Source organism: Saccharomyces mikatae (assembly GCF_947241705.1).
Source record: "Saccharomyces mikatae IFO 1815 strain IFO1815 genome assembly, chromosome: 4".
NCBI lineage: Eukaryota > Fungi > Ascomycota > Saccharomycetes > Saccharomycetales > Saccharomycetaceae > Saccharomyces > Saccharomyces mikatae.
Window position 1 is genome coordinate 880,338 of NC_079259.1, and position 25,255 is coordinate 905,592.

The 25,255-nt window shown below is 36.0% G+C and overlaps 11 protein-coding genes across 11 annotated transcripts; 6 read left to right on the plus strand and 5 right to left on the minus strand.

Annotated features, from left to right (window-relative positions):
• Positions 1 to 554: 554 nt before the first annotated feature.
• RAD9 (chromatin-binding protein RAD9) lies at positions 555 to 4,490 on the minus strand (the record flags this gene model as incomplete). Its single annotated transcript, XM_056221410.1, has 1 exon — positions 555 to 4,490. The coding sequence occupies one exon, from the start codon at positions 4,488 to 4,490 to the stop codon at positions 555 to 557; it is 3,936 nt and encodes a 1,311-aa protein (XP_056081203.1).
• Positions 4,491 to 4,796: 306 nt separating this feature from the next.
• Positions 4,797 to 6,047, minus strand: SPR28 (septin SPR28; the record flags this gene model as incomplete). Its single annotated transcript, XM_056221411.1, has 1 exon — positions 4,797 to 6,047. One exon carries the CDS (start codon positions 6,045 to 6,047, stop codon positions 4,797 to 4,799), a length of 1,251 nt encoding a protein of 416 aa, XP_056081204.1.
• A 439-nt stretch (positions 6,048 to 6,486) lies between these two features.
• MFB1 (Mfb1p) lies at positions 6,487 to 7,884 on the minus strand (the record flags this gene model as incomplete). The annotated part of the gene is made up of 1 exon (XM_056221412.1): positions 6,487 to 7,884. One exon carries the CDS (start codon positions 7,882 to 7,884, stop codon positions 6,487 to 6,489), a length of 1,398 nt encoding a protein of 465 aa, XP_056081205.1.
• Positions 7,885 to 8,364: 480 nt separating this feature from the next.
• Positions 8,365 to 10,488, plus strand: GTB1 (Gtb1p; the record flags this gene model as incomplete). The annotated part of the gene is made up of 1 exon (XM_056221413.1): positions 8,365 to 10,488. One exon carries the CDS (start codon positions 8,365 to 8,367, stop codon positions 10,486 to 10,488), a length of 2,124 nt encoding a protein of 707 aa, XP_056081206.1.
• A 602-nt stretch (positions 10,489 to 11,090) lies between these two features.
• On the plus strand, positions 11,091 to 12,347 carry SMKI04G4320 (uncharacterized protein; the record flags this gene model as incomplete). Its single annotated transcript, XM_056221414.1, has 1 exon — positions 11,091 to 12,347. One exon carries the CDS (start codon positions 11,091 to 11,093, stop codon positions 12,345 to 12,347), a length of 1,257 nt encoding a protein of 418 aa, XP_056081207.1.
• Positions 12,348 to 13,199: 852 nt separating this feature from the next.
• On the plus strand, positions 13,200 to 14,678 carry CRF1 (Crf1p; the record flags this gene model as incomplete). Its single annotated transcript, XM_056221415.1, has 1 exon — positions 13,200 to 14,678. One exon carries the CDS (start codon positions 13,200 to 13,202, stop codon positions 14,676 to 14,678), a length of 1,479 nt encoding a protein of 492 aa, XP_056081208.1.
• Positions 14,679 to 15,349: 671 nt separating this feature from the next.
• On the minus strand, positions 15,350 to 15,745 carry HTB1 (histone H2B; the record flags this gene model as incomplete). Its single annotated transcript, XM_056221416.1, has 1 exon — positions 15,350 to 15,745. The coding sequence occupies one exon, from the start codon at positions 15,743 to 15,745 to the stop codon at positions 15,350 to 15,352; it is 396 nt and encodes a 131-aa protein (XP_056081209.1).
• Positions 15,746 to 16,570: 825 nt separating this feature from the next.
• On the plus strand, positions 16,571 to 16,969 carry HTA1 (histone H2A; the record flags this gene model as incomplete). The annotated part of the gene is made up of 1 exon (XM_056221417.1): positions 16,571 to 16,969. The coding sequence occupies one exon, from the start codon at positions 16,571 to 16,573 to the stop codon at positions 16,967 to 16,969; it is 399 nt and encodes a 132-aa protein (XP_056081210.1).
• Positions 16,970 to 17,532: 563 nt separating this feature from the next.
• ADK1 (adenylate kinase ADK1) lies at positions 17,533 to 18,201 on the plus strand (the record flags this gene model as incomplete). Its single annotated transcript, XM_056221418.1, has 1 exon — positions 17,533 to 18,201. The coding sequence occupies one exon, from the start codon at positions 17,533 to 17,535 to the stop codon at positions 18,199 to 18,201; it is 669 nt and encodes a 222-aa protein (XP_056081211.1).
• A 421-nt stretch (positions 18,202 to 18,622) lies between these two features.
• Positions 18,623 to 22,660, plus strand: SIR4 (chromatin-silencing protein SIR4; the record flags this gene model as incomplete). The annotated part of the gene is made up of 1 exon (XM_056221419.1): positions 18,623 to 22,660. The coding sequence occupies one exon, from the start codon at positions 18,623 to 18,625 to the stop codon at positions 22,658 to 22,660; it is 4,038 nt and encodes a 1,345-aa protein (XP_056081212.1).
• A 290-nt stretch (positions 22,661 to 22,950) lies between these two features.
• PCF11 (Pcf11p) lies at positions 22,951 to 24,804 on the minus strand (the record flags this gene model as incomplete). Its single annotated transcript, XM_056221421.1, has 1 exon — positions 22,951 to 24,804. The coding sequence occupies one exon, from the start codon at positions 24,802 to 24,804 to the stop codon at positions 22,951 to 22,953; it is 1,854 nt and encodes a 617-aa protein (XP_056081213.1).
• Between the last annotated feature and the right edge of the window lie 451 nt (positions 24,805 to 25,255).

Here is a 25,255-nt window from a genome sequence, read left to right on the forward strand (position 1 = left end):
ACTGGTTTATTCGTTGTTGAGATATTCCATTTTATCACACAACATCTCCTGGTGAGAATTTGAATGGTTTGCTGATTTTTTTCAACGTTACTTATATGCTATCAAATGCTGTCTGAATAACGTCGATCATCATATCCTGATTAAAAACGGCGAAAACAGTTGAACGAAAGTGTGCAATTCCTTCAGATTTCGGCACCCCTGTTGAGATTGGTGTCGCTATTGCTCTTTATTAAGTTCCATTTCATATTTTATCCTGTATCATGTTTAATCTGTTCACCTTTTGCCTCAGAACAATAAAAGTAAGGTTTCTATGAAAGTAAGTACATTTCGAGATACTAGTTTGATAATATATACTTGATTTATAAATTCATGTATAGAGGAAAAGGCCTTACCAACGTTGTTGGTTACTGTGTATAATAAATACTTTATTTTGAAAAGTTAACTATCTTAGTATGTGGTGGAATTTTTCAAGCCGATATACTAGAATTTTTTGAAATTTTCAATAAGATTGTCCCTTTCTATAAAATACTAAACTTATATATTGCAGTGTATTTTCATATAACCTCAGGAACAGCGTCACATGTATTATTATCTCCAGTATAGTCGTGAAAACCAGTTTCCTCGTTAATTATTGTCTGGATTAACCATTCTTTTGATTCTGTGTGAAATATGTACTTCAGGTTTTTAAATTTCGCAGCTATTTGACCTCTCAATTTTTCGAGAAGTCTCATCTGTGGTTTTCCATTATTTTCGTTAACATATATGAGAAACTTTAATTTCTGATCCGATAATTCTGAGCCAACCTTGAGTACTATAAAGCTTAAACAATTTAGCAATTGCCCTGTATTCTCCACATCTATATTGGGTAAATCAATTGTGAACATTCTTCCTGCATTGAAACAAGCGAAAGCGAATTTAACAAAACTGTCTAATTCAGATCTGCCCCATACAATAACAATATATTCAGCTAGCAATTTTTCCGTTCCATGTATCTGATCTTTTAAGATAGATCCCTGTAATAGTTTTGTATAGAATGAAAAAATATTGTTTGATTTGATGATTCCTCCCTTTGAATGGAAATCTAACGATAACCGGAAACTTTCGCCTGAAGGTAATAAGTATTGGTATATCAAGTGTGGTATTATTCTTTTCTTTTCAATACATGCACTTATAAATTTCCAGTGTAGTGTAGGCCAACCTAATGCCAACGTTTCCAAGTATTTTAAGCTCCTTAAATGCCGCTTTGTGATTAAACAAGCGAACCTATAATCAGTAAATGAGGAGTGAGGTTTCCAGGCTAGCTTCAGGGTCGATTCTTGAACATTGTTTGAGCTAAATTTATTAACTAGAGCTTGAGCTGGAGGATGAGTGAAATCAAATAAAGTGGAAAATCCAGTTTCAATCACAGTACCACCTTGCGATTCGATTATATGACGTAGTTCATCTCTATTTTCAAATAAGCTTGTTAAAACAAAAATGCATTTATCAAATACATTCCCTTTTCTGCTATCTCCAGAAGAAAAAAGTATGCTTGGAACTCGTATGGGTTCTGATAATAAATCGTTCTTTTTAACAGTTTCTTTGTTCTCAGAGCTTGATTCTAGTTCATTATTGTGCATGCCAGTAAGTGCCCTCGTCCCTTTTTCATCATCAGCGAGCTTTTTTGGCGATAAAACGTTGGCCGTCGATTTCCTTCCTCTAATGGGATGTCTCAGGTACCTATAGGCGTTGCCCTTAGTTCTTTCGTTATCTTCTAATATGATTTTTGCTCTTCTGGTCCATTCGGTTAGGTCAAGACTAATGGAGCTCAGTGCTTTAATTATGGTCCTTTTTCCCAACGATCCACTTAAATTTTTTTTTCTCAAATGAACGGTGTCATACCCTCGAATACACCTTATAATATTGAGATCATGGGTACGGCATTCCAAGCCAACCACTACATACTCATTTCCATCAGAAGTAACCGTATCCCCTACTCTGATATCCAAATAATATATGTCCTCCTCTTTGGTCAGTGATCTTCCTGTTTCAAAATAAATCCAACAACCATCTTGATTAGTATCAACTTCCAATAAAATACCAGGATAAAATTTGTAATTCCATGAATACTGACACCACACAGAATTTCCAAAAATGATGTCGTCTTTCGACAAGAAATTATTATCTTCCGTTTTAATATTATCAGGAAACAAACAGGACTGTTCTTTAGAGTCCTTTACAGATCCTTCGACCCTTGTTTGTATGTCAATACCACTGGATCCTTCTCGTTTGACAGGAGAGCCCTCAAAATCAATGCTTCTTTTGACCCGTTTTGTAGGTGATGTCTTGGTACTTCTATTCTCTTCCTCTTCATCAATTTCTATTGTATCTTTTTGACGTCGCTTTATCGTTCTACGATTTTGAATAATCTCCTGCGACTCATTTGAGAACAATTGTTTAAGATTTATCTGAACATTTAGATTTTTACTTTTTTCTTCATGTTTGGTCAAAGGTTCATCCCGAAACTCTGTGTTGTCTTGTTCATTTGGACTGTATTCCGCGTTATCAGGGTGAACTTTAAGTGAATCTTCCTTGTCTTTTTTTCTCTCTATCAAAGTTGCATCCTCGTTTACCAATTTTTTTTGAGAAGTATCGAGCTCATGTTGCTCCTCGACTTCAGGTAGCTCTTGGGTTAGTTCAACCTCGCTCATAATAGTACCTTCTCTTTTTGTGTCAAGTTTGTTTTGGGAAATGCATTCTGTTTCATCGCTTTCTAAATCAGATTTCTGTTTCCCTGAGAGTTGCAGATATATTCTATCCGTTATTTCCTTTTGTTCGTTAAAATCTGATGAACAGGCTATGCTAACATCATCTCCAATACCTGCATTTGAAGAATGTTGCATAATGTTCGAGAAGGTATGTTCTACCCCTACATCTTTATCATCCACATTAAATGCATTTTTTCCCTTCAGTATGGGTGAAGAGTTCGAGGGCCTTAAGATTGTATTCTTAGATGGTGAGCTAGTCTCAGGAACTTCTAAAATAGGCTCAAAATTGATTCGAGAAACATTGAGAGGGGTTTCCAAGGTCGCATCCAGAGTATTGTGCTCAGGAGAATTGATTATTTGGGTTTTGATTTCTTCTGTTTGACCAGTAGATTGAAATTCAGGCCCTTTCTGGGCAGATATACCTTGTGAAAGTGATGAAACGATTATCTGCGTCTCTAATTCGTTATTCGCCACAATGTTGTAACTTTTTGGTAAAGGTTGTGTATCAATCGAGGGACTATCCGAAGGCATTTCTTGTGTTCTTGGATTATTGACTATTTGGGTCGATCTACTACTATTGTTTTCCATTTTTTCTTTCGAATATCTGAATACCCACCTCTTGGATGGTGTCTCATTGCTTAGACTATCAATAGAGGGAATTTCTTCCTCTATGTTGTTGTGTGAAGGCGTGCCAGATGCATCGCTTGTTCGAATATTGATGCATGAGTCATCCACATCGTTTTCTCGACTTAAAATGTTGAGATGCTTGTTCATTTCATTAATGTCTTCTGATTCATTGCTTTGTACTATTCGGTTTTCAAGTTTTCTTAAATTATTCGTTGGGTAGTTCCCTGTTTTGCTTCTCATTGCGGTCTCTTCATTTGATTCATCTTCACTATTGTTGAAAATATCCTTTACATTTCTTGTGGTCCAGCCATCCTCAGAAACTCCGTTCTTTTTATAAGAACTTATTAAATTAGAAAATCCTGCTGATGTCATAATTTCTGTTTTTTGAACTACTCTGTCTTCTGCTCCTCCGCTTCCACTTAGCACATCCTTCACATTTTTGTGGGTAACAATTTCTTCATGTGGATAGTCATCACTATTAGCAGAAATTTCAGCCATCTGAACAAAAGTAGCATCGGCCTCGGTAACTTCTAACGATGTATTATCCTCTTCTTCATTCTGTTCTCTACGAAAACAAACCTCGGTAGTTGACCTTGGACTTTTGAAGGTTTGACATTCTGATAGATTAGCTGGATTCTGGAAAGTCAAATTTTTTCTTGATATCAAAGGTGTCTCTTCTAGATCAGAGCTTTGGTATTTGGTCAAAAGGTTTTCTTTACCAGGAGTCCGATTATTCTTAAAAAAGTTAGCAATTCGGTCAAGATCGGGAGTTCTTTCGTTGTGAAATATGTCAATATTCGGTCGATCATTATCTCCTACTTCAATATTCAACTCTTCATCTTGTTGTGGACTCTCATGATATTGCGGACTCTCATCGAGTAATCTTAATGGTTTCTGGAATATGTCGCTGGTGTTCATAAATTTGACAGGATTTGGATTCGACTGTGGGCTTCCCTCGACGATGTTTGTGGTATTAGCCTGAATTTCTAACGTATCAACGGGAACGTTTGTTTCATTCATGTCGTCATCTGCTGAGGAAGAATGAGGTGCTCCTGTTGAAGTCATTTGAATGATTCGGTCTGGAGAGCTCTTCCATTGAGCTAACTGCCCTGACATAATCCGAATGTCGAAAGATTTGTCTAGTGTGCTCCTTTCTACTTCTTTTATCCTTGCATGACTTGACTTACATTGCTCATCGTTATAAATAACGATAAACAAAAATCCTCGCGAACATATACCGGACCGGAAATGTTACCTGAAATCGAAAGTTCTGTAATCATAGGAAGGATACATGAGGATATAAGAGGAACAGTAAGAAAATATACTTGAGATTAATAAGTTTTTGTCTTTCCTAGCAGCATACTTGAAAAAGCTATTAAATTTGCTGATATCTATCTAGTAACGACAAGATTGTATATTTATTTAGACACTATTTTTATTGGGACTTGCCAGCATTTTCTCCAATGAATCAATTTTTCTCTGATAATCTTCAATAATTCTGTTTTTTTCATCTATTTCTTTGTATATTTGGCAGGCATTCTCATCATTTGAATCTAAATTTCCAAGTGTTCGACTTGAGCTATTTCTTCTAGTGGAAACGTTGCTGATGCTTTCTCTGGAACCTTCGTCAACGTAGCTAAAATTAGGAATATCATAGTTAGTTCTTTTTTCAGTTAACACTTTTGCTCTATAGTTTTCGTACAACACATTGTTTGTCACATCTTTTAATTCTTGAAGGTGTGACCCCAACAATATTGCCTTCAAGTATATAAAATCCGAGGTATTTTGGTCCTCGACAACTAAACTGCCCCATTCATATTCCCTTATATGCACAATTCCATTTTCCGCATTTGTGCGGAAATTATTACTACAAACAATAGCAAATGGCAATATGTCCTTAACTTTTGTGTCATGACAGTATCTGGATTTTGCTGAACTAAAGTCTATATCCATATCATAGAGAGCCAGTGTTTCCCCTAAGATATCGTTTTTGAAATCAAAAACATGTATATCATTGTCTAAGATTTCCTTACGCACGACTTCTTTGTGTAAATTTAGCTCAGCTTCTGTAAGACCATCAGCTTTTGGAATAATAGGAATTATATTAACTTTATCACAGATCGTTTTCATTAGCTCAATATCGAATTTCTTAACCCCTCTTGGAGTGCTTTTGAGGAAATATAAACAAACATGAGGTCTGCCATCAGTATCTTTCGTGTTTCTCTTAATTCTAACCTCTTCTTTCAAAACATTTTCAAACTGCTGATCTAAGTAGTTTTTTATTACAGCGGAACTTTGAGAATTATCGACATTGTCACCGCAACCTGGAAATGATATAATGTCTAATGTAACAGGTACTCCTAGTTCATCGTTCAAATAAACTCTCCTGGTAACGTGTTTTAGTCCGGGGCTCAAATGGGCTGTCTTATATTCAGAATCCAAATCTTCAGCAGTATTTTCATTTTCTATCGTCATATTCTTTGCTCCTTCATTATCTTCTTTGTCAGAGAGTGATATATCCTGGCCACATAGATTATTTAAAAATGTTGATTTACCGCTGCCCTTTTCCCCGAGTAGTAAAACTGACAATTGTAATCCTTTTTTGAAACCTTTGCGACGTCTTAATTCATCTCTATTTGGAGGATGATGTTCAAGGGCTGAGTTATCTTTCATTGAGAGCAGATTTATTATTAACGTTTCCCTTTTGTCTCTTATTTTATGTGTATAGAATAACCGTTTACCTGTATTGGTTTAATAGTTGTTTTTTTACTTTTCTTGTATAAACGACACAAAAGATGAATGAATAAGTGTCCTTTTTTTTTACAGTTCATGGTGTGGTGGATCATAAATCCGTCGGACCAAAAGGGCATCAATGCTTGGATGAATGAAAAACTGGACACGAAATGTCTTGAGGCGAGCACAAATTCTCGTTCTATTTATAGAATATAAACGTTCATTACTTATCTATACATATACACGTCTAGTGCTTAGAATAGAGCCACACTTGGATAGTCCTTTTAGGCCCTCCATGTTCGTATTTACGTATTTTGATGTTTTCTACTAATTCAGGAAATATAACTAAAAACGAAGTAATTTTTTAAGGTACTCTTCGTTATATATTAGAATTAGTGTTAGTGTTAAGCTGTTTAATTACATTATCATTCGCATTCGAGTTAATTGGGTTGTCCAGGTCGATTTTACGATAGCATATTTTGTTACCGTTTGTCACAACGGCCTTTAATTTACTTCTTTGATGAGGTCTGGATAATTTTAATACTGGGGAAGAATGACTTCTCTGAAATCTATTTTCATCATTTCTCTCTATTACTCCTTTACTGTTAGGACTATTCTCTTTTTTTATCAACTGTTCATAATCTGCTACCTTTCTACTGTTCACTCTTTTTACTGCTAAGGATTTAACTGTTTCATTAGTATAATCGGGAGTATGTTTTTCAATTTCCTCCAAATAACCTCTTGAAACGCTCCTTCTGTTAACTTTCGGAAGTACTTCAAAGGGGGGACTTATGATTTTTTTGAAATCTTCGTCATTAACACTTAACGAACTGGACAACTTCATTCTTGGATTATCTTTTTTCTTTGTTTTTAATGGCCTACTATCTCTAAAAATTAATTTTTCAAAAAGTTCAGCTTTATCCTTGACTTTACTAGACCTTCTCAACCTTGTGATTGAATCAGATGATTCGGTAGATGTAGGTGTTGTCTCTTTGTAATCAGGATCTCGCGACTTAGTGAAATCAGTTGTAATGTTATTCCAGTCATCATCCAGTAGTTTGGGAGAGGAATTTGAAAATACTGAGTTTGTTGAGCTTCTGGAATAATTAGAAAATGTTGGTGATGGGGTGAAGGATGCCTTCTTAACTAAATCTTCCTCAAATGTTGTATTTTTTTCCAACTCATGAAAAGAATGTATGTCATCATTATTTTCATCTATGTATGTGTCATCGGAATCTGCCGAATGCGTCAGAAATGCTTTATCATTCAGTTCTATAAACTGATTCATTCCTTGTAATATTGTCATATGGGCAATCTGTTCCCTTGATAACTCCGTTCGCTTGCCCAAATCTATACTTAAATCTTTCACATTTTCGACTTCTTCACTCTCAATTTCATTTGTCCTATAATTTATTGTTTTCCTAGTTGGATCCACAATGCCCAGTTTATATTTTTGCTGAACATTTCTTAATGATGCGACCAACGAAATTTTGTGGTTATTCAAGGTTCGTATAGCCTTTCTGTTAAAATTTAAAACGTCAAAAACATCGACAAGGACATTTTTCGTCCACCACATGTTTCCGTTTGAGCCAATAACAGCATTTCTATAAACAATGTTTTCATTAGCCAGCATTCTTAACAGGGTGCAAGTTTTCCCTATGCTTTGTAAATCATTCATATCTAGGTGAGATAATATTCGAAATAATAGATTTAATGGTAAGTTTGTCAAAGACTTCTCTTCTAACGCTGACTGCACATTGCAAGAAAATGATGACATTAGTATAGTGAAAAGAACTAGAATAGAACTCAGGAACAAAACTTTATTTTACTTGTCAAATCTGGCCGTTTTTTTTTGATATTCACTATGAAGATATTCGGTAAGTAAGTGGGGATAGATACTCCTTGATAATTTGAAGGCTTTCTTATGTTGGAACTTTAGCAAATTATAACTTATGTTTTTGTCTTTATTCAAAATAAGCAATTATTATTGATTGTATCACAAATGGTTAAATATTTGACAGGTGCATAAACATTTGCAGACTTCATGAAGGCATCAGCTTGAATAAAGATAAACATAGTTGTTTGGGTCAAAACAAAACGGGTATCGGCCAAAACCTTTTCTTTCTTACCCGGTCGTGAGTGGAATAATAGTAGCATATCGGGATGGTGTTCAAACACATTGCAGTGGAAACTAAGGGCTCTAACTCCATACATAAGACGTAAAAGCACATCTGTTAGTTTATTAACAATACTCGCAATGGTGAGCGCCTCTTTGTTATTTCTATTGATAATTGGGCAATCACCGCTTGTCGTTTCTTTGCAGCAAACCCGAGGTTACAAACCTGGGCATATAGTAGGTGTTTCAAGGGAGAAACAGCATCTGTATGACTCAAATGAGTCGGATTTAACTAAATGGCACTGTTTAGACCATGAAGATATTGTATTGGATTTAAGCCAGATCAACGATGGGATTTGTGACTGTCCCGATGGTTCAGATGAGCCCGGCACCGCTGCTTGCGAAGAAGATATATTTCAAAGTGTTGCAAAGCAAAGTAGTAAGGTAAACAAGTATTTCTACTGTGCTAACGAGAACTTTATTCCAAGATATATACGAAAATCAGAGGTTACGGATGGTATTTGTGATTGTTGTGACTGTTCCGACGAACTACTGTCTGATTATAAACTCATCGATGTCGGATCCAACTGTTCTCAGCTAAAAAAAGAATTCGATGATATGGTTTCTACAGAATTATTAAGATACCGAGAAGGTAAAAAGGTATTAAATGGGCTAGAAAAGAAATATGGTATACAGGAAGATACCATTGTCCGTGATGGTTCCATAGAGGAGGATAAACAAAGAGTTTCTAATGAGATAACATTACTCTCCAACAGGCTTGAAAAAGATCGTGTTAAGTTAGACGAAGCGAGAAGGATTTATTTTGATCAACTAGAAAATCAGGACCCTATTTTGTATCGTTTTGAGCAATTAAATAGACTATCTTTGGCGTCTGAAATTGTAAATTCATTCGTTACCGTTTCCATGGTAAGTAAATGTTATGGAAGTATACTCGGAATTTTGAATAGGTTATCCGAGGCTTACACACCTTCTCTAAATGATAAAGTTGTCAACGATAATATCAAGAAATTCAAAAAAACTAAAAGACGAGCTGAGAAGGCAAAAATTATTGCAGATAGTACAATCGATGATGAGCAATCGGAAAATCTCTTTTCATATTTTACAGAAGAAATACCTCAACTTTTCTTGAAAAGGGAATCCGAACAGTCGTTAAGATACGTATTAGGCAAATCCAATTTTGTTCAAGCGCTGATTGAAGGTAAAATCAATTATACCAATGATATCCTGGAGTACATTAAAGAGTATAGCGCAATTATGGATGATATTTCTAAGAATTACAATGTTAATTTTCAAGATGCAGGTGTCAAAAGTGCTGTCGATTCGTATAACAATTATTTAGATGAATACGGGGAATCTATTGAATCAGGGCCAATACACCCTTCAGAGAACCTTTTGAAACTATTGAATGAGGTAACGACCTTTGTTAACGAGAATGTACCAAAGATATTGCCACCAGATATCACTGAACCAAAACAAGGTACAAACAATGACCATATGGCTCCTTTTGGAGGTCTACGCACTAAACTCTCAGGAATTCTATCAAAGTTAAACCTATTTTCATTTAGAGAGGACTTGGTCTCATTAGAAAAGCAATTTCGTTTCTACGAGATGGAAGTCAAAAACCTGGATCTTGAATTACAATTGAAGAAGGCCAGAAAAGAAATATTAGATGACTCTCGGAATGAAGGCAATAACGCTACTGCTGGAAAATTGACTGAACTTTTAGAACTAATGGGATCTCAATCGTACTCTCTAGAAGATCTACTGGATAATTATTCATACACTATACGCTTCCAACATCCAATGATTGAAGGTACAATATACCAGTCTGAAAATAAGATCGCGGGAAAAAAAGTCTTGATCGGCCGTTTCAAAACATTAGGTTTTAACGCAGAATTGAACATGAACAAGTACATGGAGCATTTGAAACTCACATATAGTGAGGAAAGTGATTTGACCTCACATTTAGCAGGCAGACAAGGCGATGATGATAAGTCACAACACTACATATTCGGTAACTTAAACGAACTGAATAATGGTTTGGTATTAGAATACGAAAACGGAGAACAGTGCTGGAATGGACCACGTAGATCGGCTACGGTATTTGTTCGCTGTAGTAATACCTTCAAAATTCGGAGTGTACATGAAGTGACTAAGTGTAACTACATCTTTGATGTCACTGGACCTTTAGGCTGCAACAAGACCTTCGAATACGAGCCCCCTAAATTCAACTTAGGAGAATGACTAGAAAGAGACATAGATAGATTTTTTAGTAGGTAAACAACGAAGAAGACGATGCTGATGCTTCTATACTCTTTTTTCGTCACAACAGCAATATTTCCCTCGGCCAAAACGCGAAAAGACAAAAACAAGTATATCGTTCCAAATACTAGTAGTTCCGTACGATTTGTTTGAATAACGCGAAAGAAGAGTACGGCGGTAATCACCCCACACGGCTTGTGTCTTTTCGGAGAACAAAGCAAGAAACGTAATGTTGGTTTTTCCGTTTAGCCGATGTTTATGCGGCTTTTATTTTTTTTTTCTCGTGGTTGTTCTTCCGGTTTCCAATAAGTTTTACAGGTTTGTAGTGAGCATCAAAAGCTGTGTTTACTACTGGAATTTGTTTGCATATCTTTTAACAATTTTAGGTCTACGCATTTTAAACGTGATGGTTACAATGAATAGTATTTACTACTAATGACACATTTCTGGGCCTGGATTCATGATGTATAGACATATAAAAATGAGCACATTTCTTGAGTTATAACTGCCGCCCTCCTTCTTATGCTTTCTTGACAGTGACAGTGTATAAGATAAATTACATATACATAGAGACGCATTTAGCGATGCTTGTATCAAGCAGCGATAAGATAAAGTTCGCCCCTGTTGAAGAGGTCGATTATAAAACACCGGTAAGCAAAAGCAAGAAATATACTCTCATTAACGACATCCAACCACTGGAGTGGTATTGTCACAATGATAGTAAAACGGGTTATCAACACACCATAAATAATAAGACAGATGGTACTAATAGTGGAAGGGGTTTATTCAGAGTAATGAAGAAATCGATGGAAACTAGGGTCGAGACCCAAACTTTATATTTCACTGATTTGCAATCTGGATTATGCGGGTTCGTGCAATTACTGTATTCTACAGTTATGGGCGGTATCTATAAAGGGTTCCAGTTGAATTTCAAGGTTTTCGGCTCAGAAAGTAATAATACCGATTTCGACGTTTGGGAAAGCTTTAAATTAGATGATGTAGCTGAATTTCAACCACTGAAACTCGTTTCTAAAAACGTTATTTTTGAATTTTTGGACACCAAAGATGAAAGATCGGGTTCCATTGGCCAGCTCTCTATCAAATGCGATCTGCCAACCTGTAATAATACGATTCGGAATTTAAAAATTGATCTGTTGGTCGATTTATTTCAAGGTTTTAAGATGAATCCTAATGGTTGTAACTACTATTTTGATAAACAAATCTCGACTACTGATGAATCAGTTTCCTCAGACAAAATGATCAGACATGTGTTCGTTCCCAGAGGTAAGTGTAATGGCCATATTTCATACGATAAGAAGCTCAATAATGGGGGCTTCCAAAATAAGGCTATTTCCTTATCCGGTGTTCCCGTGGTTTATCTAGACGCCGTTCAAGGTCTTTTGCCAAACAAAGCCGCTAGTAAATGGAATTTCTTATGTTTTCAAAGCGAAAACTATTCTGTACTAGCAATAGAATTCACTACTCCTCAAGAACACGATAACGTCACAGTAACGGTTTGGTCAATTACTGAAAAGAACAAACTGATATCCATTGGTTCCTCTGTTCATAGCCCAAAACGTCATGTTAGGTTCCGTGCTACTAGTACAGATAAGGAAAATGGCTGGTTATATCCAACTTCTATTAAGTTCCCCGGCGGATTTTCAGAACATGACTTGAGGTTGGTCAATAGATACGATGTTCTCGGTGAGCTGCCAAGTATGGTTAGGTCATTAGCCCAAAAAATCGTTAGCATTAAACCCTTCATCTATCAATACTGTCAGCCTTCTAAGTACAAGCATGAAAAAGGTATCTCCATCATTGAAAGCACTTTCATCAGTTAAACAAAAGCGTAAAGATTTTTACCTTCACATAATCCCATCTCTTCTCCCCTTTTTTTTTTCTCTACCAACTCAACTTAATAACTAATATATAATTGAAATTTCTACATAATCACAACCCCATAATTAATAACTAATAACTAATTTTTATGACTTTTCCGTTCTGTGGCTACACTTTCCCCCCGATGGATTATTGCATTATTGCGCCATACTACTACTTGCGTAAGCCATAAAGCGTGGTAATCATTTTTCCCCGCCGCATGCATATCGAAAACATCACGGGAACGAAAAAGAATGGCATTTTCGAAATAAAAAGAAATCATCTTCTTAATGTTGGGGCGAAAGAGCAAAGGGGAAACAATAATCATTAAGGGAAGTCGACCACTTTCCTTTTTTGAACTCAACTTCGTCCTATATAAAACCTTAATCTAAACCAGTAAACCGATTTTTGCTTCAGTTTGTCGAATGTAGTTCTTGGCCCTTTTCCTCTTGAAAATGGAAGTGGTTAGTGGGAAGTATAGCTATATAAGTGTGCATATTATAGATTGGTTTTGATAAGAAGTTGATTCTTTTTTTGTGGGAACTTATTAGTGGATCTGTTTTCAATACTCTTCTTCATCCGACTAGTTTGTCAATGGTCACAGTAAGATTAATGAGTCAAAAACTTTTTACAATTGTATCGAAAAGTTTCTTAAAAGAAGAAATATAATTTTTCAGTTACTATAAAGTCAAAAAAAGATAGTTACTTCTTTAAGCAGTAGAATTGAAGTACGAAATAAAAAAGTGTTTCAAATGTTACATAATGTACCTATTAAAAGGACCGTGCGGTATAATGTACGCATCCCCAATAAAAAAATGCCGAGAGAAACAAATAAGGCTACTTTATGCCCATCAACCTCTTCGACTGTCTTCTTTTCATCTAATAATGATGAAAGATTCAATACGCCTTCGGACTCATCTGTAAGTGACATTTCGGGTGTAGAGAGTAGTTATACCAGTCCCAAACGATTGAAGCCAGAACTGAAGAATCATTCTTATAAGTTTTCTGGAAATGAAAATACGAATGAACTAGAGGGAGAGGCATTTCTTGGCAGTGGCTTTAAAACAGAAGCAGATAATGCATTTAATGACCAGTTTACACCAGCTTGCCGCACTACATATGTCAGTAATAAGCGGAATGTAAACTTCGAGGAGAATCCAGTTGGACAATTGCTCGATTTTCCAACAAGTAAAAACGAATCTTGCGGACTGTATTATAGCACCTCCGCCTCAGAAATTAGCCAAAATGATGAGGACATTGGTGTCGAAATTCCAGGAAAAGATGAACTCCATTGTTGTCAAACAACATTGATAGATAATGATAGGCCTAGTACCTCTCAATATTCAGAAACAGAATCAGATATCGAATTTAATGAGGTGGTGAATTTCACACCGATGGAGGGTATGGATAAGGAAAGAAGGGATCCAAAATCGTTTGAAAAAAAATTTGTTAGCGGCAATTTTGAGGAACATACGCTATTAAACTCAGAAAGTGGCCATTACAGCGGCTGCAATCATTCCTCTCGATTGAATGTATCCAAAAATCCCCATCTTAACGGCGATCTGCATAAGAGCAGTGAAGATGAGTTTAATGAACCACTTAATCAAATCTCTAGTCTAGAAAGCCTCGCGATTAATGTAGAAAAAGGAGATACGGATTATCTCTATCTTAGTCCGAGAGAAGAACTATCCGATTCTTCATGTTCTTCAGAGGGCCTAGTAAATAATAGTTGTGAAAATGATCTGAACATTGAGGAAGTTATTTACAGAGATGATGAATCAACAGACGAAGATGAGAGCTTACCGCCTCCGGATCCAAAAAGGAAAAAAATTGGTTCCAAAGCTTGTGAAATATTGGATTCCCGGAGAATTGGTATAAAAGTACCAAAGTTATATATTTGGTCTTTAAGTGATAAACCCTTTAGCGTTATCGACGGGTTATGTACCAAATCTCTATATCCACTGGGAGACGACGTTGATACTCCCGAAAGTTTAAGCTCAAGCTCAATAAATTCACAAACGGAGCAAAAAGAGGATCCAACTTTTGATAATGATACAATGTTGACCGATCTTTTGGACATAGGCGGACCTGAAGTGGAAAAAGAGGCCAGTGGTTACAATGAGTTCACGAATAAGGGATTATTGGATAGGCCAAAGGGATCGTTATCGTCTTTCAGGGAAAGAAATAATTGTTTTCAAGAAACAAACGCACATTATAACCTGAACATATCAAAGTTCAGAAGGAGCGCGGCCTACTGTGTTAGCGAAGATCAAATCGGAGTATTATATGATTGAGATAGAGAGCAATTCGGGCTTCAGAAGTGGAAATTTCAACTGAAAAAGAATAAAGGGAGACTCATGCAATTAATGATATAGCCGGCAATGTCAGCTCCTTTCTAATTATTACTGTGCTGTTACTATAGACAGTTTTATTTACTTCATTATTTAAGTATTCTTTTATATATATAAACACATATATATTCCTATTCCATTGTTCATTTTTACTGTTTTGTTTTTCTTATTTATGTTTTGTTTACCCATGGGTTGACTAGAAAAAATAAAAAATAAAGAATAGAAGGCATATTCATGTAGAATGAAATAAACAAATATTGAACACATTAGGAAAAGTTGGCTATTCTATACAAGAATCAATGTCTACAATTTTGCAAAGCTAATAACTATCATGTGTAAAATTGTGAGTGGCTGAGGAGGCATAATAGATAATTCTCATCTACCTATAACCACTCTAATAGGTAAAGTACTCACCCAGCCGTATATACCCATCTCCTCCGTAAAGCAGCAGCTCCTTAACGCTTTCAATAATAACAAGAACGCATGTTTTAACCGAGTAAATATCTTATGATCATTAAAATTATTAAACTATTATACATTTTTTTTATTTTTACTTTATTTTTATATACCCATATAAATAATAATATTAATTATAACCAAAGGAAGTGATTTCATTATGCTTGAGTAGAGGAAGAGTACTTAGTAACAGCTCTAGTACCTTCAGAGACAGCATGCTTAGCCAATTCACCTGGTAAGATCAATCTAACAGCGGTTTGAATTTCTCTGGCAGAAATAGTAGACTTCTTGTTGTAGGCCGCCAATTTAGAAGCTTCAGTAGCAATTCTTTCAAAGATATCGTTGACGAAAGAGTTTAGAATAGACATGGACTTTTGTGAAATACCAGTGTCTGGGTGAGTTTGCTTCAAAACCTTGTAAATATAAGAAGAGTATGTTTCCTTTCTAGCCTTGCTTCTCTTCTTACCATCAGTGGAAGTAGAAGTTTTCTTAGCAGCTGGCTTCTTTTCAGCTGGGGCTTTAGAGGCTGGTTTCTTTTCGGCTTTAGCAGACATTATATGTGTGTGTGTGTGTGTGTGTGTTTGTTTGTGGTTTAACTTATCTGTGTTGATTAAAAGATATTCAATAAAAATCTGATTCGTAGAAGAGAGAACATATATTAATCAAATTTTGTCACCCAAGATATCAAAACCTTCATGTTTATATACATCAGAAACTAAGAAGGCCCCTTTCTTACCAAACATTACTAGATAATCAACTAAAGTAATAATTGCCACTATTAGGGCTACTTCTCTTCATTTAAATTCATCGTTCTCCTTTTTTCGCGCGGTGTACCCTTCTGTACGCGAAAAAAGGAGAACGGGCTTCCCTTTCGGGCGATTAAGAGCGTCTAACCATAGTTAACGACCTAACCGCGTTTTCTTTAAATTCGAACTCGCCGAGCTCACAAGTAACTCATTAGCGCTGTTCCAAAACTTTCGCCCCACTGTGCGAAGCTATTGGAATGGATTGTATTTGGTGGCTCAAAAAAAACGGTAGAATATAGCTTGTCGTTGTTAGAGAAACCCGCGTAGGGAAGTGTGGTTTCCCATGCTGTTGCTTGCTATTGCCCACCTTGTTGATTTTAGAACGAGTTATTGTCCCCCCTGTTTGCATAACTGTTCGATGAATTCCGCATGTTAATACTAGTGGGCCTTGTTTAAAAAATATATAAATAAGGTGCTTGATTTAGTTGTTGACTATCTTGTACATCTACCTATTTCTCTTTTCCTCCTATTTCTAAGTTCTATCTTGATACTATAGCATCATACAAATTTGATTATTTCTAAACAAATAAACAAATTCAAAACAGATAAATTTCATACAAATAAAATATAAAAATGTCCGGTGGTAAAGGTGGTAAAGCTGGTTCAGCTGCTAAAGCTTCTCAATCTAGATCTGCTAAAGCTGGTTTAACATTTCCAGTCGGTAGAGTGCACAGATTGCTAAGAAGAGGTAACTATGCCCAAAGAATTGGTTCTGGTGCTCCAGTCTATTTGACTGCTGTCTTAGAATATTTAGCAGCTGAAATTTTAGAATTGGCCGGTAATGCTGCTAGAGATAACAAAAAGACCAGAATCATTCCTAGACATTTACAGTTAGCCATTAGAAATGATGACGAATTAAACAAATTACTAGGCAACGTTACCATTGCCCAAGGTGGTGTTTTGCCAAACATTCATCAAAACTTGTTGCCAAAAAAGTCTGCCAAGGCTACCAAGGCTTCTCAAGAATTATAAGATCGGTTCTGGTATTTTAAAAAAGGCGGAAGGAACTACACTGCTTCTCCATTTGTAACTATATTAAGTGTCTATTAGACCTTTCTGTTTTTCCTTTTCATTTTTTTGTTCTATATATAATTTATTGGGTATATAATTAACGGTAACATATGTCATGCATGATATACATTTTATTCTGTGTCTCTACTTTCCCACTCTTTGTTTCGTAATCGATTCATTATCTTCAAACGCTATTGTTTGCTTGAATATGATCGAACACATTCTGTGTTGTTCGTTCTCTTTGATTGTGCGACGAAATTTTCATATCCAGAGGAAAAAAGCTCCAAGATTGCGCGATTCTGTCACGCAGAACCTTCCGTAGCAGTCCGCGTTTCTGCCCTTATTCGCCTATTTTTTCTGATTTTTGAGTTTTTCACTCTGGCTAGTTAGTTATATTACATTATATATATACGCATAAATTTCTGGAAGGAATTACCTAATTCAACAGTAGTGGAAGCGTTAATAAAGAAACAGCATACGTTTTTTTCGTAAAAGACATCAACACAACAGTAACTGAAACAATAATGTCTGGCTCAGAATCCATTAGAATGGTCCTAATTGGCCCACCAGGTGCCGGTAAGGGTACTCAAGCTCCAAATTTGCAAGAGCGTTTTCATGCTGCTCACTTGGCTACCGGTGACATGTTGAGATCTCAAATCTCAAAGGGTACTCAACTAGGTTTGGAAGCAAAGAAAATTATGGACCAAGGTGGTTTGGTCTCAGATGACATTATGGTTAACATGATCAAGGATGAATTGACCAACAACCCAGCTTGTAAGAACGGTTTCATCTTGGACGGTTTCCCAAGAACTATTCCTCAAGCCGAAAAATTGGATCAAATGTTGAAGGAACAAGGAACTCCTTTGGAAAAAGCCGTTGAATTGAAGGTTGATGATGAATTATTGGTTGCTAGAATCACGGGTAGATTAATCCATCCAGCCTCTGGTAGATCATACCACAAGATCTTCAACCCACCAAAAGAAGACATGAAGGATGATATCACTGGTGAAGCTTTAGTTCAAAGATCCGATGACAATGCCGATGCTTTGAAAAAGAGATTAGCTGCTTACCATGCTCAAACCGAACCAATTGTTGACTTTTACAAGAAGACCGGTATTTGGGCTGGTGTTGATGCCTCTCAACCTCCTGCCACCGTTTGGGCTGACATCTTGAAAAAGTTGGGTAAGAATTAATGATTCTGCGCAGTTTCTCCTCAATATCTTCTATCTTTTTTAGAATCTAATGAAAACAAAGTAAACATATGTATAGGAATACATTTATTCGTAGTATATTATAAATGAGATAATAACCTATGTGTTTGTAAATGGCCCTCACGCTTAAAAATGCGTGTGAGCAGCCTGGATTTCTGATCACCATTATTATCATTGAAAACGAATCCGAATGATATAACCAAAACAGATTAACAAAAGCGCATCACATAAAGAGAAATAATGTAATACAATACAAATGATCAGGCTTGGTATACACCTCTGATGAAGCAAGTGATTTTTAGATATTATTATTCATTCAGCATATTTAATAAGATATTTAAGTTCCAAGAAAAAAATAAAGAAGGTGCCAACCCATAATATTATTCAACGAAGATAATAACCAATGCCAGATGCCAATAAGACACCAGATAGGATGAGTACTCCGACAATTACTAGTAATTCAATAGCACCAAATGACAAAATACCTGGGACAGAAAAAAAATCGGATACAGTCAGAACACCTAGAATACCATTATTCACATTTGCCAAAGGTAGAAACTATTCCAGGCCGTCAACCACTACTCATAACTCACCGGATCAACCAACTGATGCAAAACCTAATCTCCATAAACAGTTTCAACATTCAAAGTCCTCACCATTGAAAAGGAATAATTATAACTCCTTTTCTCATTCAAATCTGGAAAAGATAAGTAATAGCAAGCTACTTTCCCTTCTTCGATCTAAGACGTCAGCAGGAAGAATTGAATCGAAGAGTTCTTCACACAGCGTTAGCAAGACTCTACCAACTTTCGAACAAGCATCATCGCCTTCGTATGTGAAGCAACAAACATTTAGCTTGAATACTAAACCTGAACATACTATAGTTCCCATATCAAAAACCAGAAATAATAACTCGTTTTTATCAGGAGTCAGGAGCTTGTTAAATGAAGAGGGGATAAAAAATCATAGTAAAGAAGTTTTAAACACAGACCTGGTAAATGCCCAATCCATTTATGAGAAGTCACCGAAGAAGGAATTAACAAATATCGGCACAACCATGGTTTCTATTACCAAGAACAAGATTCTCACGGAAGATCACGACGTAGAGGAAGGGAAAAAGAAGTTAGACAAAAGTGGAAAGCTCGCTAGTCTCAATGCTCTATCAACTATGAACGTTAATGCCAGCGATGCACCTCCATTACCAGAAAAGAGGAATTCAAGGAGCCTTGAAAATGCGAAACTAATTACCACATGCTCAAAAGATTTTGGAACAGATAGGGACTCTACTTATAAGGGCTCAGAAATAAGTCGAGAAAAACTAGGAAAGCATGTGATAAATAATGCGCCTCAATCAACCTTAGGTGCTGATGAGAAAATGATTACGACAGAAACTCAAACACCGAAAAAAGCATCTCCATCTTCGAAGAGATTCTCCATCGATCAAAATAAAACATCATTATCGTGTGAAATAACAGAAAAATCATTCAAATATGGGCTTGCAAAGGCAATACAAGAAAGGAAAGAAAATGCCGACTTCAAAAGGATGGAAATTCTAAAGTCACCTCAATTGTCGAAAAATGTAGTTGACAAGTCTCAAGGATGCGAAAACAACCAAGACTTGTCAATTGAAGGCAAAACTGATGAGCTCCCTTCTCCTACTGAATATGAGGACAAAAAAAGCAAATCTAATCTTGATTCTGAAAGTATAGAAAAAAAAATTGCTGTGGATATTCCATCTAACAATGAAATTGGCGGAATTGACGAAGGCAAAAGGGAGGTGCCTGTAATTAAGAACAATGGAACTACCTCAAAAAAATCAACCAAAGAAGCAGCTAAACAGATAATACATACCGAGCATATGAACAGTAGAAAAGTGCTTCAAAACTCTCCGGAAGAATCCCAAGTTATTTCGATGAATAAAGCCCCTAAAATTACCCCATCGAAAAGGGCTCAGCTAGAGGATTTACTTAATTCATCAAAGAAGCGTAAGCGTAATACTTCAAAGAGTACAATAGATACTTCTAAGCGATCAGAAACAGAGGAAGTCACCCTAGATATATCCAAAACAATAGAGTCAACCGAAAAAATCAAAGTAGGTATGCAGAATGTTTTGAATAAATCACAAGACAGTACTTCCTCTCCTACACAAATCATAACACAACAAAATGATACCGAAAAAAGGGCTGTGTCTTTTCAGTCTGAATCTGTTTCATTCAAATCTCCAGAAACTAGTCGAAAACAAGATACTCCAATATTTACACCAGTTTCAAAGGCTGTTGAAAACAAGTCTTTACTAGACTTATTCTCAAACGTATTCAAGACCTCTTTTGTTAAAAGTGAAAACAAACCTCCAATCAGTAAAGCTACGCATACGTTCGTAGAAAAGGCCAGTAATTTGGAACAAAAAGTTTCCATGGAAAGGTCAGGAAACATCATTGATAAAATGCCTCTATCTCAACCAGTTAGTGGCAGTAAGCCTGAGTATGACAATGATTTTCAAATTTCTCTATCTCAGCCTTTGAAGAAGTCTTTTGCGAGTCCTACCAAAGACAATCAGATCAAAGAAGATAAGTTTTACTGCGGAAGAATGGACACGATAATATCTCACCCAGGAAAGATGGAGCTTATTTACGTATCTAACTCAGATAATACTTCTTCTGAGAATGATAGTCTGAGTGATTTGGAGAGTTTGAGTTCTCGTGAATCAAATGAAATCAAAGTAGCAGATAATCTCAATACGACCGCGGAGAAGAGCAAAATTCAAGCAAGTAAACTTCTTGACCCTGTATTGGACTGGCGAAAGTGTGACCGCGAATTAACTAAAAACATCCTTTGGAGGCTAGCCGATAAGACAATCTACGACAAGAAAACAATCAGTGATCTTATTGAACAAGGTATACCTAGACACAACTATTTAAATGATAACCCCTTGACTAGTGTGACTAATGACATCTGCTCAGTTGAGAACTACGAAACGTCAAACGCTTTCTTTTACCAGCAAGTGCACAAGAAGGATAGATTACAATATTTACCACTATATGGCGTTTCAACAGTAGAAGGTTCAAATAACACTAAAACAAAAGATTTGACCAATAATAATATTAGTACCGGGAAAATAAACCACAAACAAAGTTTTTCTTCTACTGAAACATCTCAAATTCCAGCCATATCATCTCCATTAGGCTCCGAAGCAGTGGATACTCCAATAAAGCAAAGCACTACATCTACTACTAAAAATGATGATATGATACATCATAATAATATGAATCATAGTAAACTTAACAACACTAAGGAAAATCTTTCGAAAAGTTCATGGAGACAAGAGTGGTTAACAAATTTGAAACTTATTTCTGTTTCACTTATTGATGAGTTCCCTTCAAATGTTTCTCGCAGCGATAGGCAAACTATAAATGACAATATGCAGATTCTCAGAGATATATTTGTTAACAAGTTTAAATCAGCCATTTCAAACAACTTTAGAGAATGCGACATTATTATACTGAAAGGTGAAATAGAGGATTATCCAGGGAATTCTGAAGTCAAAATCCTTTACAACCAAATGCAGGGCAAGACTGGGCCAAGAAGGCCCAGGTTTTGGTCATTAACGAAGACACAGAAATTTATTTCCAACATGGGATTTGAAATCAATAAGCCGCATAAGCCTGTCTCTCAGTTGAACGCTATAAAATCACATGAAGTTGTGCCACAGCAAGTGATAGATGACAAATTTGTATCAAAAGATGAGGCACCACGATTGAAAGAAAAACAGCCACTGGTCAAAAAAATAACAGCCTCTCTCTCGTCCAATGCCAAATCTCCAATTCAGAAAAATGCAACAATAGCGAAAATGTTGCCAGAAGAGAAGCAAATCAACAATATTTCTAATTATAAGGAAGGTGAACTAGCTATTGAGAACGATAAGGTGACATCAAAAAGTGTTTCACTGTTTTCCCCAAGTTCTGAATTTCATGACCGTCGTAATGTTGAAGATAATCGAGTCATTTCGACCGACGGCATCACAGACAGCAGTATAACAGATAGTTTAAGCAGTGCTGATAGTGTAGGGACTCAACCACCAACTAGTTCGTATCCAACAAATACTTTAATATCGAATCAAAAGAGAGAAAATGAAGCTGGTGATAAGTATACTAAAATTGAAAGATCTGGAAACATGGAAGAAGATAGTCTTTCCTTTGTGGATATTGCTTTATCGAGAACAGCGTCAATACTGGATGAAAAGGAGAAACAACTAACTATTGCGAATGACATCATTCGCTCTTTGTCGGATGAAATCATGAGAGATGAAATCAAAATAACTTCACTTCGAGGGGATTTAATTTTTACGAAGAGATGTCTTGAAAATGCCAGAAACCAAATATCTGAGAAAGATTCCAGGATTAATAAATTGATACAAAGGATCCTGAAGAAAAGAAGGAGATAAGATCATATAGATTTTCTTATCATTTAACAGAAAAAAATATCAGAGAAATGGATGCACATTTCTTCTTTTATCTTCTATTTTTATAACGAACAGTTTACTTCTATAGGCTTTCGCCGAATTTTAATTATTAGTTAGGTTTTGGTAACCTATGTAAAAGTATATATAACATAATGGACACGATGAAAAACAATTAAAAAGAAAATGAAAAGATAATATACTCAAACTCAAGATCACAGAATATACTGTAATCAATAATTTTCAGACGTAAATATGTATATGCGGATCTAATCTCATTTAGTAACCAGTTTTTTTAAGTCATCCAAACCAACCTTACTTTCATCAAGTATATTTGAATTTTGTGATGTTTCATAATAACAGGTCGAGTGGAAATATTTACCGTTAACTTCGATGGTATTTTTCCAAATCCATTCACCAGATTCTTCATCATACACACCAGTGACTGTTTCCTTACAAATTGGACATTTGAAAGCCATATCCTGTGACGTTTCTGGTACAACAACATACCTTTCTCGTATTCTCACGTCATCATTCTTACCATTTTCTGAAGTGTTATCTACAGAATTTTCACTAGGGTCATTAATGTGATTGATCTCATTACTCTTATTAATATTTCTATTGGTACTTGTATCACTATAATCACTTTTATGCTTTGTCGAGGTAATTTCATCATCTTTGAAGGCTATCCACTGAGAGTCGTCCAAGTACCAGTTTCTTGATTGGATATTCTTTCTTGTAGTAGTAGTGTTTGAACCAGAGCTGCTTATACCTGTATTTGCTGTATTTTGAGATCCCTTGATTCTTGTATTTATTCTGAAATGCCAGTCCAAATGTTCGTTCTGTAATAATTTTTCACTTTCTGAATTGCCAAATCTTTTGCCACACACACTACACTTATTCGGTTTTGATCTATACAGCAGGTGAATGAGGTTATTCTGGACGATGGGATTTTCTTGAAGAAGAGTCTGTTCAGACAACTGTAGGGCTGGGTTATTTAAAACGTCAATATTGACTGTAGAAAAATAGGCTTTGCAGTCAGAAAGAATATCGTTCAGCAAAGGAATCTTTGGCAAGTTTTTCATTAATTGTTGTTCGTGAGAATCGAGTGAGTATCTTGAATGTCCGTTTAGTTTTTTATAAAGTGTTACGATGGATTCTTTTGGTGGAGTATATATTAGTCCCTCAGACTCCAGAGATGCATAGAGATTTTTGATTTTAATTAGTGATTTTTTTTTCTCTATCTCTTGAAAGGATTCAACGCCAGAAATATTTCCAAACAGAGAGGAAGATAAAGAGCCCGGTTGGTTTATTGTATCAGAATTATTGCCAAACAGTGGGATGGCTGCATTAGAGTTTTGAGGAGGAGTACCAATTTTATCCTTAGTTTCATGATATTGCTGTTGCTGCTGTTGCTGCTGATGCTGTTGAAATTCGTGATACTTCATTCTTTCTTGCAACACTTGTTGGTCCTGCGAAAAAACCTGCCTTAATTGCATTTGGACTTGTTTCAAAGCAGTAGGAGTCTGCTTTTCTCGTTTCAGTTCTTGTTTCAGTTGCGATAAAACCAGGAGCTTCATTTTCAATTTTTCATCGTTTGGCTGATTCTTCAGTCTTTCACTGGTCAAACTGGTTAATTTATCAATATCCCTCAATAGGAGGGGAACGGTTGGAGTCGGTAACATTGCCTGAAGATTTTTCTGGTGTAGAGCGCTGGCCTTAATCAGAAATTGTTCTATCTTTTCCAATGCTGAGCCTTCAAACAGAGGTAGTCCAGTGTCATTGGGATTCAACCAAAGTTTGAACATATTAATTAGTTTTGTTCTTGTCGTATTGTCGACTAACAAGTACGTTTTTCTGTACAAATTAAACAAATTTCTACTAAAGTAGATTGTGTATGGGCTGCCAACGTTCTTACAAATGGAGTCCAGAGCATAAAAGGCATATAGTTTCTGCTTGGGCATGCATTTCTCAATTCTACTCTCAATAGAATCAACAAAATATTGAGCACATGAAATATTTTCTTCTGCCAACTTCGTGAGGGTGGTAATGATAGGTCTCGAATTAAAAGTTAGTTCTTCAAGAATGCTATTAAAATCCTTAATTATAACTTCAGTATCGTGATCCATAATAAAAGAGAGAATAAAAAAATGAGCCTGGTATTTCAAAGCACAGCTTCCTTGATTATTCCAAACGAAAAATCCTGGTAATTGTCTGGGACCTAGGCTGAGAAGGAAGTGCTCAAACAGGCAGTCATTGGTAGTGAAAATATCATCGTCTTGATAGAGCTTTTGAGATTTCGCTATTTCTCCAAGCCCTTAGGTCAAGGAACCAGCTCAGGACATCCAGCCCTTGAAAATAACATCCGGGTAAACTAGGGTTTTGATTTATAATAATACCACAGAGAGAGCATCAATCAGTAATATCAGCTGGTTTACAGATCTCGACTATTCTATGACCAGGCTTCAGATTTGCTAATCAGATCGACGTTTCCCGACTAACGCAGAAGAAACATTTTGAAAAATTTTTGAATTTATGTATGAAAGTACATCAAAAAATAGGTGGAAAAGGGGTTTTGCC